The sequence below is a fragment of the Epinephelus lanceolatus genome, chromosome 22 (genome assembly GCF_041903045.1).
Source record: "Epinephelus lanceolatus isolate andai-2023 chromosome 22, ASM4190304v1, whole genome shotgun sequence".
In the NCBI taxonomy this organism is placed as follows: domain Eukaryota; kingdom Metazoa; phylum Chordata; class Actinopteri; order Perciformes; family Serranidae; genus Epinephelus; species Epinephelus lanceolatus.
The window spans coordinates 5,137,318-5,149,571 of NC_135755.1; the positions used below are offsets into that span (position 1 = coordinate 5,137,318).

A 12,254-nucleotide genomic window follows, 5' to 3' on the forward strand; every position below is an offset into this window, starting at 1 on the left:
ATTAAAATATAAAAAAAACAGGAAACTACTTACCATGCCCCCCCATTCCCTCCACCTCCAGATGACAAACTCAGCTCATACTTTACATTACTTTAGAAACACTGACATGATACATATGAACGTACCAGTTTAACAATGTTCATGGTTTGAATAAATGTATAATGCAAACATTTTCTTCTGGCAACTGGGCTGAACAGAGTCATGATGATCTTTAATCTGTGATGAAAAGTTGTAGAGGAAAGGTGTTGCTGAATGTCCACACATTATACTTAATACTAAATGTTACTGCAATTATTTGGTTGTTTTTCGTATCTTATTGCCTTCATTGGTTGGATTGGTCTTCTTGGGTGTCCAAAGAAGATGGCACACCAAGAAGACCATTTCCTCATACTGTCAGCACTTAGGAACCGTAGGCAGTCTTCTACAGATTTGCAGTCAAGGTTTGTTGGACAATATGGCCGACGGCTCTCTGCCCAGACAATCCAGAACAGACTGCATGCAGCCAATCTCCAGTCTCATAGGGCTGCCAGGAGGCCTGTCATGACTGCCCTTCACCGTCAGGCCCGTTTGCACTGGTGTCAGCAACAGGTGCACTGGAACCTGAACATGTGGAGGAACGTTATGTCCAGCGATGAGTCCAGATTCAATCCACCAAACAACACCAAACAAGAGTCAACATCAAAAAAAAAAAAAGCTGTTTGGCATTGGCAGAGAAGATTTGGCAAATTTTTCATTGGCGCAACCCACATACTCAGCTCTGCTGCTCATCCCACAAATGCATGTTCCTTACAAATGTGGCGCCATTTAAAAGGGAAATAAACAGGCTTTCCAATGGCATAAGAGTTATTGCTAAGAAGCATTGTTACAACAAAGAAATAATCTACCAAACACAAATGTCCTTACTTTTTGTGCTTAGTTTAGTTAAACAGTAAGCTAAAATATTTTACTGCAAATATTTGAGGTGAGAAATAAGCAACACAGTCACAGAATCTTGGTTTGTATTTGATCAGCACTGCTTAGTTTTACTGTTTGATCTCAGTTTTTTTGAGCCTCCATCTTCACTATGCAGGAAGCTGTATGCCGCCCACTTGCTGTTCACAAACTCTCGCTATTACAGCTAAACACGGCACTGAAGTATGTTTCTGAAAACATGTCAGGCGAGAAATAGGCAATGCAATCTTGATTTATATTTAATCGATACCATCTAGGTTTACCGAGTTTGGACCGAGTTTCAAAGAGAGGGGAGGGTCTGTCTGTCTTTATGTGTCTGTGGTCTGTGCATGGGAGGCAGGCAGTACAAAAATGTGACCAGCCATGGAAAAACCAGGACAAGTCTCCCGAGAGGCATTTTGAGTTATTTACAGATTCTGAAAGTGTAGTTTCTAAGCTTTCCAACAATGTCTAACACATGGAAATCTGAAAATATTCGGAGAAGTTGTGGCCATTTGAATGCAGGCACTCCTCAAACTACTTTACTGAGAAATCCAGCCTGAACGATTTTGAATTCTCAAGTGCCAGGTAACACAATGCTGCTCATTTGCATCTCATGTAGATAAGCCCTACCCCCTACTGGTCTAGCTCTCAGTGACATCTGGTATCTGTTAGCCTGCAGGGCAGAAACTATTGTAGTAGTTTGAACAATGTAGTTAATGTTGGTGTAGTGTTATTTTCCTTAATCACTTAAGTGGACTGATCAGAATCAGAATGTACTTTATTGAAATGGGAATGCTTTTGTTACAAAAAGCCCCTGAATAAAGTTGATCATTGGGGGTGTACTATTCTGTATACAAACGTGTGTTTTGTGTTCCTCTGTTTGTGCGTACGTACGTTTAATCCACAGTAAATGCCCTAAAACTCAAAAATACACGATCGGCCATCCGGTCAAAGTACACACATTAAACAGTTAGAATTTTAAATGTAGGTCTTGGGTCAGGGTGGTTTGGATCCAGTAGAAAGTGGGACTTACCGGCGCGGGCCCAAGCACTGGGCCCGTTGAGATGAATGGGTGTCCACTGTCCACAGCTGCAGTCAGTCTGGTGTCCAGAAAACAGCACAGAAGGTGTAAAAATGGGTTCTGGGGTGGCCGAAGTGTTCACAGGGTCTTTCCCTCTCAGGCGGGCAGTATCGTTGTGGTCGATCCGGTTGTAGAATGGAGAAAAAACTAGTATATTGCTAAAAGTTAGCGAAATGCTAAAGTAGTTTGGTGTGGCTGTGTCAGCACCAGTCACACAGGTGTCCCAAAAAGCTGAAAATCCGCCGGTCAAAGACACAAAATCAGCCATCCACCATCCGGCCAACGTACAGACTTTAAGGCAAATAAAATCTTCAGAAGTAGCAGTTCCTTATGCAGGAGCGGCTGGCTGCATAAGCACTGGGCCCGTTGAGATGAATGGGTGTCTGCTGTCCACAGCTGCAGTCAGTCCAGTGTCCAGAAAACAGCACAGGTCATTCATCCATTACTTTGAAATGTCTAAAAGTGGAAAATCAGTCTGAGCTGGACAAAGGTTTTCGAGTGACATGTTACTTTTTGTTTTAGGACTAAGAGTAAAAGCTTTTTATTAACTTTCCTAAATTGTGAAGTGACTGGTATCTCAGCTGAAATGTCTTCGAGCTGCAGAGGAGTTTGAACCTCTCAGCAGCTGCTGATGGAACTCATTGATGTTCTGGGAATGCTTAATTAAATGTATTCAATGATCTTTTAGACTAAACACAACTTTGGGCTGAATCCTGCACAGAATTTTTTGTTTCGTTTTTAAGTATAGGGTCATTTTACATGGTCACCATGATTTCTGAGCTTGAATCTTCCTTCTGCATTTAATTCACTGATATTCATTGAGCTATATGACCAACTTTTGTTGACTCAATTTAGAACAGTGATTAATGTTCACAAACAGCAGCTACAGTTTTAAACAGTTTTACGTCCCATTTAAACCAGCTATGTACTTGAGCCAACCAGAGTGGCGGAGATGGCCGACCTTCTGGTGCTTAAAACTCAAGACTGACAAACTGTATGTTGAACCAATGTGACTCTGGCTCCACTTTTTGCATCAACATCCAAAACAAACTGAACAGGAAGAGGAAGTTGTCGCCTGCGTACTTGAGCTGTATTTCAGTCTGATGCTCAGTCAGTCCGCAGCAAGACACCATGGAGGTCACAGCTCTCTGCTTCAGACTGTGTGAGTACTGAACCTCAGGTTTCCTCCTTTTATCTGTTTTATATGCTAACAGTCTAACATTCAACTTTGCTCCTTTGTTCATCCAGTGATGCTTAAATTGACCCTGCTAAATACTCAGAGAAGTGGTGAGTGACAAATATAAATTTCTAAGGAACTCTTCAATATTTTTTCCTCCTCATTCTCTCCACTGAAAGTACCACAATTTTACATTGACTAAAACCTTTTAAATCTGTCTCTGTTTTATTTTTATTTTAATATAATTTAGGTTTGTACAGTTTTCGTAAACACTGTAGTTCCTGACAGGTTGAGTTTAAAAGAAATATCAAGTTTTGCAAATGATACCAATCTTGCAAAATAAAGTCCAAGTTGAATCTGTCACCGGGTAGAGGCACTGACAGTGATTTGGTGATTTTGTTATATCATAGAAATCTTTTTTTTCCCAGTTGTGAATGTTTCTTTTGTTACACTACTATTTATTTCTTGGTTTCAGATGCAGCCTTTCTTCATATCACCCCAAACAGACTGCAACATTTTGAATATGAGTCTGTGTCCTTTAATTGTGAGGGGATTGCTGGTCCCACTCGCTTAAGAGGGGTAAGGAATACTCAGGAATTTAATCCGGTATGTGATATTAAGAGGACGCCAACAGGGTCCTCCTGCACCGTTGACAAAATCTATCCAGCAGACAGTGGAGAATACTGGTGTGAGACCGAAGGAGGAGAGAGAAGCAACAGTGTCAACATCTCTGTCACTGGTATGTTTAAGTTTCTCAAAAAAAAAAAAAAAATCATCATGTGACGTTAAAAAAGATGTCAGAAGAGAGCTAATAAAAAGAGATTGAACTGATACCAACTTTTCCATGTTACTCAGGTAAACAAGTGTATTTCATTAAATTTCAGTGTAGGAAAACCTTTGTTTTTCAGATGGTTCTGTGCTCCTGGACAGTCCTGTACTGCCTGTGATGGAGGGAAACAATGTGACACTGACCTGCAGAAACAAGACAAATTTTCCCCACCTCACAGCTGGTTTCTATAAAGATGGCCTCCTCATCAGGAGCAGCTCTACAGGAGAGATGACCATCCACAGTGTTTCCAAGTCTGATGAAGGACTCTACAAGTGTCACATCTCTGGAGCTGGAGAATCACCAGAGAGCTGGATGGCTGTCAGAGGTAAAATAAAGAATTGGATAAAATAAAACTTGCTAAAATTAGAATAGATTATTTATCTTCAGTGTTATTTATTGTTGTAGTTTTCTTATAATAAGATCTACTGATGGTAAAGCATAACAAAAAATAACACTAAAGCAAGCGCCTAGAGACAACGTGTAACATGCTGTTTACAATGCTGTATTGTTAGAGCAAATATATTCTCATCTTTGAAACACTTCCTCTTGATGACTGTTTTTTTCTATTTTTATGGTGGCTCTGTTGCTGACTAAGATGTAAGGTGTCAAACCTCTCTGTGTTCATTTTTGTCCAGACTGTCAGACTTTCTCATGTACACAAATGGTCAAAAACCACAGAGACACTGATGCATGAACTATTTTCAAAAGACCAGTTTTCAGAGTTGATAGTGTGTGTTGGTCTGTGTTTGAGACTCTTTAGATGCTGGTGATAATTTATGCTTCTCAGACACAAATATAAGAAAATATATGGATTCTATATGGACCTTCTACCTATGCCAATCCTCAATGCCTATGTGCAGTTTCACATAGATTGACCACGTCAGTGAGTAGAAAAACGTGGGACAGACAGAATGACTGACTGACAGAATGACACACTGACAGTTTCCGTGATTATGTACAGCATACCATACCATGACTTAGTCATACCAAACATTAGAAAACACCAACATTGGTCCACAGGGGGAGCCACAGCGATCGGTCGCATTTTAGCCATTTTGAAGCATTTTTCTGTTGTTATAGCGCCACCCAGTTGCCAATTAGAGTTAAATTTCTCCAGTCACCTTGAGGCGTCCTGTTCTACATATCTACCAAGTTTAGTAAAAATCCATATGGCGGTTAGGCCTAGATAAGAAATGAGCTCTCTAGCGCCCCCATTTTGTTTGATGGGGTCAATAATGGAGGCGTTCCCTCAGATTATGTGTGGTCATATGCCTACAAAGTTGCGTGGTGATGGATGAAACCCTTGAGATGTTATACACCTTTATGTGATGAGCCACGCCCTCCGCAATATTCATTGCCTTATAGAAGCTCAGTTTTAGTAAGTTTTCCAACTTTTGCCAAGAGGGAACTTTAGATATTGGTCCCTAGATTATGTTCACCCAGTTTCATGCAGATCGCTCAAACTTCCTAGGAAGAGATCCATTTGAAGTGTTTTTCAAAAAATTCAAAATGGCGGAAAATCTATATAAGCGGAAGTTATGGGTTCTTGAGGCAAATGTGTTCCTCATGAGGAGAGGCATCTCTGTGCAAAGTTTCATGTCTCTACGCCATACGGGGCATGAGATATGCCCATTCAAAGTTTGACATTTCAATCGGTTGCTATAGCGCCCCCCTTTGGCCAATTGATGTAATATTGCTTCATTGGCATCCTCCCATGACCCTCTACCACTGTACCAAATTTCACATGGATTGACCAAGTCAGTGAGGAGAAAAACGTGGAACAGACACACAGACAGAGTTTTTGTCATTTTATAGTGAGATAAAAGAGGTGTTAAGAAAGCTTTGTAGAAACAACAATAGCTCGCACAAATGGGTAATTTAAAATTAAAGGAATATTTCACCCACAAATTATTATTTTTTGTATATGAATTTGTATTGCTGTGTTACCTTCAATGTATTCACAAGAGTTGTTTTTCTCAGCATGCCTTCATGGAAAACAGTAAACATATTGATTTATTGATTGACTGGGAGCCGCATTTAGCAACAGCAAAACTATATCAAAACATCTGTTTACAAACTCTCACACAACTCATGCAGTATAATACAAGTCTCATTTATCCAGTTGTATGCTCAGTACCTCACAAAATCATGCATGTTTACTAAAATCTTACTCTTCAAAACTCTTACTAATCAAACGTATCTGTGCTCTCATCAAAACCAGACTCAAATACATTTTCTTTTTCTTTTCTTTTCTTGAGTGTGAATTCACATGTTTTGGAAGTACTGATCATATGACTCGATGAATAAGACTTGGATTATACTGCATGAGTATTTTGAGAGTTTTTAAAATGGATGTTTTGATATAGTTTTGCTGTTGTTAAAGCTGAACCCCTATGACTTCAATTCATTTCTCCATTTTTGATTTCTTGGCTCACCATGAAGGCATGCAAGAAAAACAAAAAATCCTTAAGGTGAGACACTACAGGTGAATAGGGTAACATTTTAAAATAATAGATATCATCATGAAACTTCCTCAGTAGATTACTTACAATAATGTGAAAAAAAAATGTATTACAAGTTTTTTTTTTTAAATTTTAATGTTTAATTATAGCTGCTGCGCAGCGATGGGTCGGATCCGGGCTATTTTTGGCAAATTCTGAGCAACAAACAGGAGAATAGGAAGACAAGACAGTTGACAACAATGTTCATTTTGGACCACTTGAGGCTTGAACCCACAACTTCTGGAACCAAAGACGGTCATCTATCGCTCTGAGCTAATTGGCAAGTGGCAATACAACAGTGGCTTCACAAATTGAGTAAGCCATTCACTGTTGTGCAGGCCAATTTGAAACCACTGTAAAAAATTCAGTTATCAAGACAAAAATCTGAAAATACACATATTGCAGCATGGAGATGTTGGTAATTTGTTTTTAAAAGTGATTGATTTGCTCCATAAGTGAAAAACTGATGTTTAGCTATGTCATTATTGCATTGACTCCAATTGTTCACATGAAAGAAAAATTTAAAATGCTGTGAAAAATTCAGTTTTCGAGGCTCAATTTTTGATAAATCAAAGGAGGAGAGAGGACATAGGTTTAAGAAGTTTTACAGTTTTTGAAAAAAAAACTGAGTGATGTACTTCATAATTTTTAATAGGTTTAAATGTACAAAAGTTTCTTCAGTATTGGGGCTACAGTTTGATGAAAGTTGTGAAGTTGTAGCACGTATGGTTGATTTGTTATGAATTTTCAAAGTTTTGAACTTTAGACGCTTGCTGTAGCGCCACCATCAGGACTGTTGGCTTGAGTTTACAGCTGAGGATATCTGGCATGAGACTGGACCTTTGTGCAAAATTTGGTTAGCTTTTGCCCATGGTCCGGTCCAAGCTATTTGTTTTTATTTAATTTAGAGGCTTGCTGTGATGCCCAGTCAGGACAATTGTCTTGTGTTTCATGTTGAGGACATCTGACATTTTGATCTGTCATCATCATCATCACCCTTGTTGGGTCTTGAACCCACAACCCCTGACACCGGGAACCAGCTCCTAACTCACTGAGCTAATTGGCTGGAAGCGAAACCTGCTGTGTAGCTTAATTTGTCGACTCAGGGAGTCACTGTCCGGGCAGCTGTTGTCAAGGCAGATTTCAAAAATGTTCAAAATGTCAGAAATTCTGTTACCTGAACAAAAATCTGATAATACATAAATTGCATCTTGACAGCATGGAAATGTTGGTGATTTGTTTTTAACTCTAAGTGTTTTGCTTCATAAGAGAAAATCTGATGTTTAAAAATGCCACTCTTACATTGACTCCAGTTGTTCCCATGAGAGCAGAATTCAAAATGTTCTCAAAAATTCAGTTTTTGAGATAAAATTCTGATATTTGCCAAACTTCATCAACCATGACTCCAAAATATTCTCAGTTTTTTTCAGGAAGATTGAAAATGTATTTAGCAAGAATTTGATAGTATATGTTTACAGTCAAACATTTTGATGCACTGTAGGCTTAATTTTTGATAAATCAAAAATCCGAGAAACAAGTTTTGTGGAGGACGGTCTGAAGATGCTCTCTAGCAAGTTTGGTGTCAATTGAGCAAAAATTGTGGGAGGAGATAGGTTTTATAAGTTTTACAGTTTTTGAAAAAAACTGAGTGATGGACTTGATAATTTGTAATGAGTTTAAGTGGACTAAAGTTTCAGCAGTATTGGGGCTACAGTTTGGTAAAAGTTTCAAAACTGTAGCATGTACTGTTGATTTTGTAGGTATTTTTAAAGATTTTTAAATTTAAACGCTTATTGTGCCCCCCCCAGGAGGAATATTGACATGTCCTTGGAATTAAGTAAATCTGGCATGGGGCCGGACATTTCTGTAAAGTTTGGTGAGTTTTCGCCCTTGGGAAGTATGACTTCCTCGGAAGAAAGAAAGAAAGAATCCCTAGGAATACAATAGTGTCCTGGCAGTTTAGCTGCCCGGACCCTAATAATGAAAATTAGGCATAACATAAATCAGGCTAGGAATGATTTATTAACAAATCCCTCTGTAAATACCTTCAGAATATAGCTAGGTGTATAACTGGAAAGTTCATAGTACATAGGTGCTACAGAGGCTGAGATGTTTGACTTGGAGTATGACAAAAAACTCATTTTGAGAAAAGGGCATCCAAAGATAACATAACATTTACATGTAGACAAAATGTAATAAAATAAATGTCTAAATGTATAATTTGAATGTTTTCTTCATAGCAGTTTGAAAGAATACATATTCAAGGAGTAAACTAGCCCAAAATCTCAAAATTGACCCCTGCATGAAAAATCGATGTTTTTGCCTGCCATGTCTCACCTTAAGGAATTGAAGGTAACACTGAGTGACTAATCAATACACCAATGATCATTTTGCAATTGATGTATTCCTTTAAAGAAGATAAAACTGACATCAAAGTCCCACAAAGTGAGCAAACAAGTGTATTTCATCTTATTCAGAAAAAAACCTTATAAAACCTTTGTTGTTCAGCTGGTTCAGTGATCCTGGAGAGTCCTGTCCTCCCTGTGGAAGAAGGCAACAACGTGACTCTGACCTGCAGGAAGAAGATGTCTTCTTTACACCTGACAGCTGGTTTCTACAAAGATGGCCTCCTCATCAGGAGCAGCTCTACAGGAAGGATGACCATCCACAGTGTGTCCAAGTCTGATGAAGGACTCTACAAGTGTCACATCTCTGGAGCTGGAGGATCACCAGAGAGCTGGATGGCTGTCAGAGGTGAGACATGACACTGTTTAAAATGTCAGTGTTCAACTTGTGCTCCAGCAGCTCTCAGAGACAACCTGTTACATACTGTTAATACTGTCATGATGTTACAGCAGATATGTTCTCTTGTCTCTGCAGCTCATCACAGAGAGACTTGTCCCTGGTCAGACCTCTTCATACATGTCGTCCTCGTCTTAAGGACGGTGTTCACCATAGTGATGGTGCCTCTGCTGCTGCTGCTGGTGGGACTGCTGCACTGTGGGAAACTCAGAGTTACAGTTGCACAAACATAACTGATACTCATGTATAAAGGTAAAAGGTCAAGGTAATGAAGCAGAGAACCTCCCATCATGCTTTGGGTCTGGAAAACTTGTCAGGACAGAAACAAAAAACAATTTAAAAGTGATCACTGAGATTGTTTAACATTTTATTTCCATCTGTTTTTACCTCCTCTGTTTAAGAAGTCATGTTTAACTGTGAGGTGTCAAACTTCTCTTCATCACATGTTGATACTTGCAGCAGCTGTGAGACTTTCTCACACAGAAAAAGGTTCAAAACCACAGACAGCCTTTTGAAAAGCTGAAAGGTTTCTCAGTATGTTTTATTTTAGACTCAACAGATGCTGGTGATAATTTCAGCTTCTTAGACACAAACCACACAAGAACATGTAAATATTGTCACAACCCAGGTCATTATCTTTTGGTATTGATGTGTTGTATAAGGGGCTGTTCACACCAACGCGGGTATTTATAAAACCGTGACTCTTTGCTCACGGTTTGGCCTTTCATCCACACGTCACCGCAGTTTTGGGCCCCTGTAACCGGAGTTATTTGTAACCGGAGTCCAGGGTGAACTTTTTGTAAAAGTCCGGTGTCAGTAGTCATGTGTGGACAGGATAACTGCAGTTATTTTTTCTTGTCTCCATTGTATGACAGCTGTGTTATTACCCGATCCAGTGTGTGCGAGAGACGATTTGAGGATGGACCTAAACAAAATACTGCTGCTATTTAGCAGCATATCAGCACTTTGTAGCTGTATCATACAACTTACGCCAGGGCCACACTGCCAATGAAGTGCTGCGAAGTGCAGTGCACTGAAATTCTTGCACGAGCCCGTTCACATCAGACGCGCATTTCTCCACGCCGGTCGACAAGTGCTTCTGCTCCCAGCTGTTGTCTCTGTCACATTTGGGGCTGTTTTTCCATCTTGGTTATCTCTCTCTGTTTGCGTGTGTGCCCCAGCCCCCACCCCCTATAGCCGGCCCACACTCTCTCTCTCTCTCTCTCTCTCTCTCTCTCTTTCTTGTGTGTGTGTGTGTGTGTGTGTGTGTGTGTGTGTGTGTGTGTTCATCTCTCTCGCACTCTGTTTAGATACCACTGATTAATATGTATATAAACACACACACATATATACATCGCATTTGTCAAACGGGGTGTTTTATTTTGAAATTTGTTTTATTCTGAAAATTGACGGGATGCTGTTGTTGTTCCTTTGTTTGACTTACTGCCCGGCTTGACACATTCGCTCGCGTCTCGCACAGAAAATAGACCAGACGCCGAAACGATCGCTGCAGCACCGGCCGCGGAGCTGGAGGAAACTGGCTTCGCTTCGAGGCTATTCGCAGTGCTTCTGCGTCCGGTGTGGCCCTGGCGTAGATTTTTTAAAAACTGGAGGCCAAAAAAGTTCGGTTTTAAAAATACCCATGCTCGTGTGGACTAGGCCTTAGTCTGCAGTGATCTGTCAGATGTTATCTCTCCTCCCCTCAGAGTGGGTGCATGTGGTGGTTTGTGATTGTATGTTGCAAGGCAGGTGTGTGCTGATTGGGCTGTTGGAGAAGCTTGCTGTCACTGGATCGGTCCACTGCAAGACAGAAGATTTTTAAACCACCAGCTGACAGAAGCTCTTCCCTCCTTTTCACTCTTCCACCTCCAACAGAGCCAGAACTAAGACTGTGATTGTGAAATTGTTTGTGAGTACCTGCAGGTAGTGATGGTGAAATTGAAGCTTCATGAAGCAGTGAACCACTTTGACACACCTGCTTCAAGAATGACACACTGCTTCGAAGCATTTCATACAGTCAGAAGAGTGACATCTGCTGGCTGTGTGTCAGAACTGCATCTAAGTGGAAGACTGGAAAAGCGTCAAAGACTGCCTGTAACGAGTCCTCGCTCCCGGTGGTCACTTGATTGTGGGCGTTCCGAAGCAGGGATTGAAACGCTGCCTTGGAACACTTGCGCTTCAAAAGATCGACACTGTGCCGAGCAAACTGGCTCGAGCGTAACATCACTACCTGCAGGCAAAAACTTCTCATTCTGATAAGCTAGTGTGTATAGTCTGATAACCTTGTCATTTAGTAAAGTTATTTGGTCAGTTTTGAGTAGAGTTAAGTTTTGTCCAACTGTTAGTTATTAGTAGATTTTCTTGTATTCTTTTGTTGAACACTGTAAATAGAGCACTTTGAGCAGTTTTACTAAGAGTAAGAAGCCCTTTTTGTCTGGCATTGCCATGATTTTCTTTCTTGTTCTGAATGGTAGGAGTGTAGCTTAGCAATTTGCCTTTTGTTTTACATTTGTTTTGCCAGGTAACTTGAGGGACCATGAGTATATTTTTGTTTGTTGTTTTGGGCACTGCTCACTAGTGATGGTTAAATGAAGCCTCATGAACCATTTTCTTTATTTTCTCACTCCACCAGATAGCACTCTTGGTTTAAAGAAAAGGCTGAAGGAATGGCAATGAAATGTGCTTTCAAACCTTTGTTGAACAGACAGCGCCATCTAGTGGCTTCAGAAAATGAAGACAGTGGTTCATGAGGCCTCATTTGGCCATCACTACCTCACCTCTGAAGCCAAATAAACTGTTTGCTTTGTTTAAAAGGCTGTGTAACAGGCCTATCTTGGGAGTGGGAAGAGTGGGGAGCCGCAGTTACAATATGTATGTAGAGGAAGTGGTCAGGAGGCTGTGTGGAACCAGTATACACAAACACTGTAATCT

General features: G+C 40.3%; 1 protein-coding gene across 2 annotated transcripts in view; it reads left to right on the forward strand.

Annotated features, from left to right (window-relative positions):
- Positions 1 to 3,097: 3,097 nt before the first annotated feature.
- Positions 3,098 to 12,254, forward strand: part of LOC117245912 (high affinity immunoglobulin gamma Fc receptor I-like) — an 89,464-nt gene continuing 80,307 nt past the window's right edge. The window contains exons 1-5 of one of the 2 annotated variants that reach the window (XM_078163909.1): positions 3,098 to 3,176; positions 3,263 to 3,301; positions 3,667 to 3,930; positions 4,100 to 4,345; positions 9,030 to 9,275. In XM_078163909.1, coding sequence (XP_078020035.1) covers positions 3,146 to 3,176; positions 3,263 to 3,301; positions 3,667 to 3,930; positions 4,100 to 4,345; positions 9,030 to 9,275 — 826 coding nt within the window. In that variant the 5' untranslated portion in view covers positions 3,098 to 3,145. The remainder of the gene's footprint in view (positions 3,177 to 3,262; positions 3,302 to 3,666; positions 3,931 to 4,099; positions 4,346 to 9,029; positions 9,276 to 12,254) is intronic. The other variant, XM_078163911.1, reaches the window with a different exon arrangement.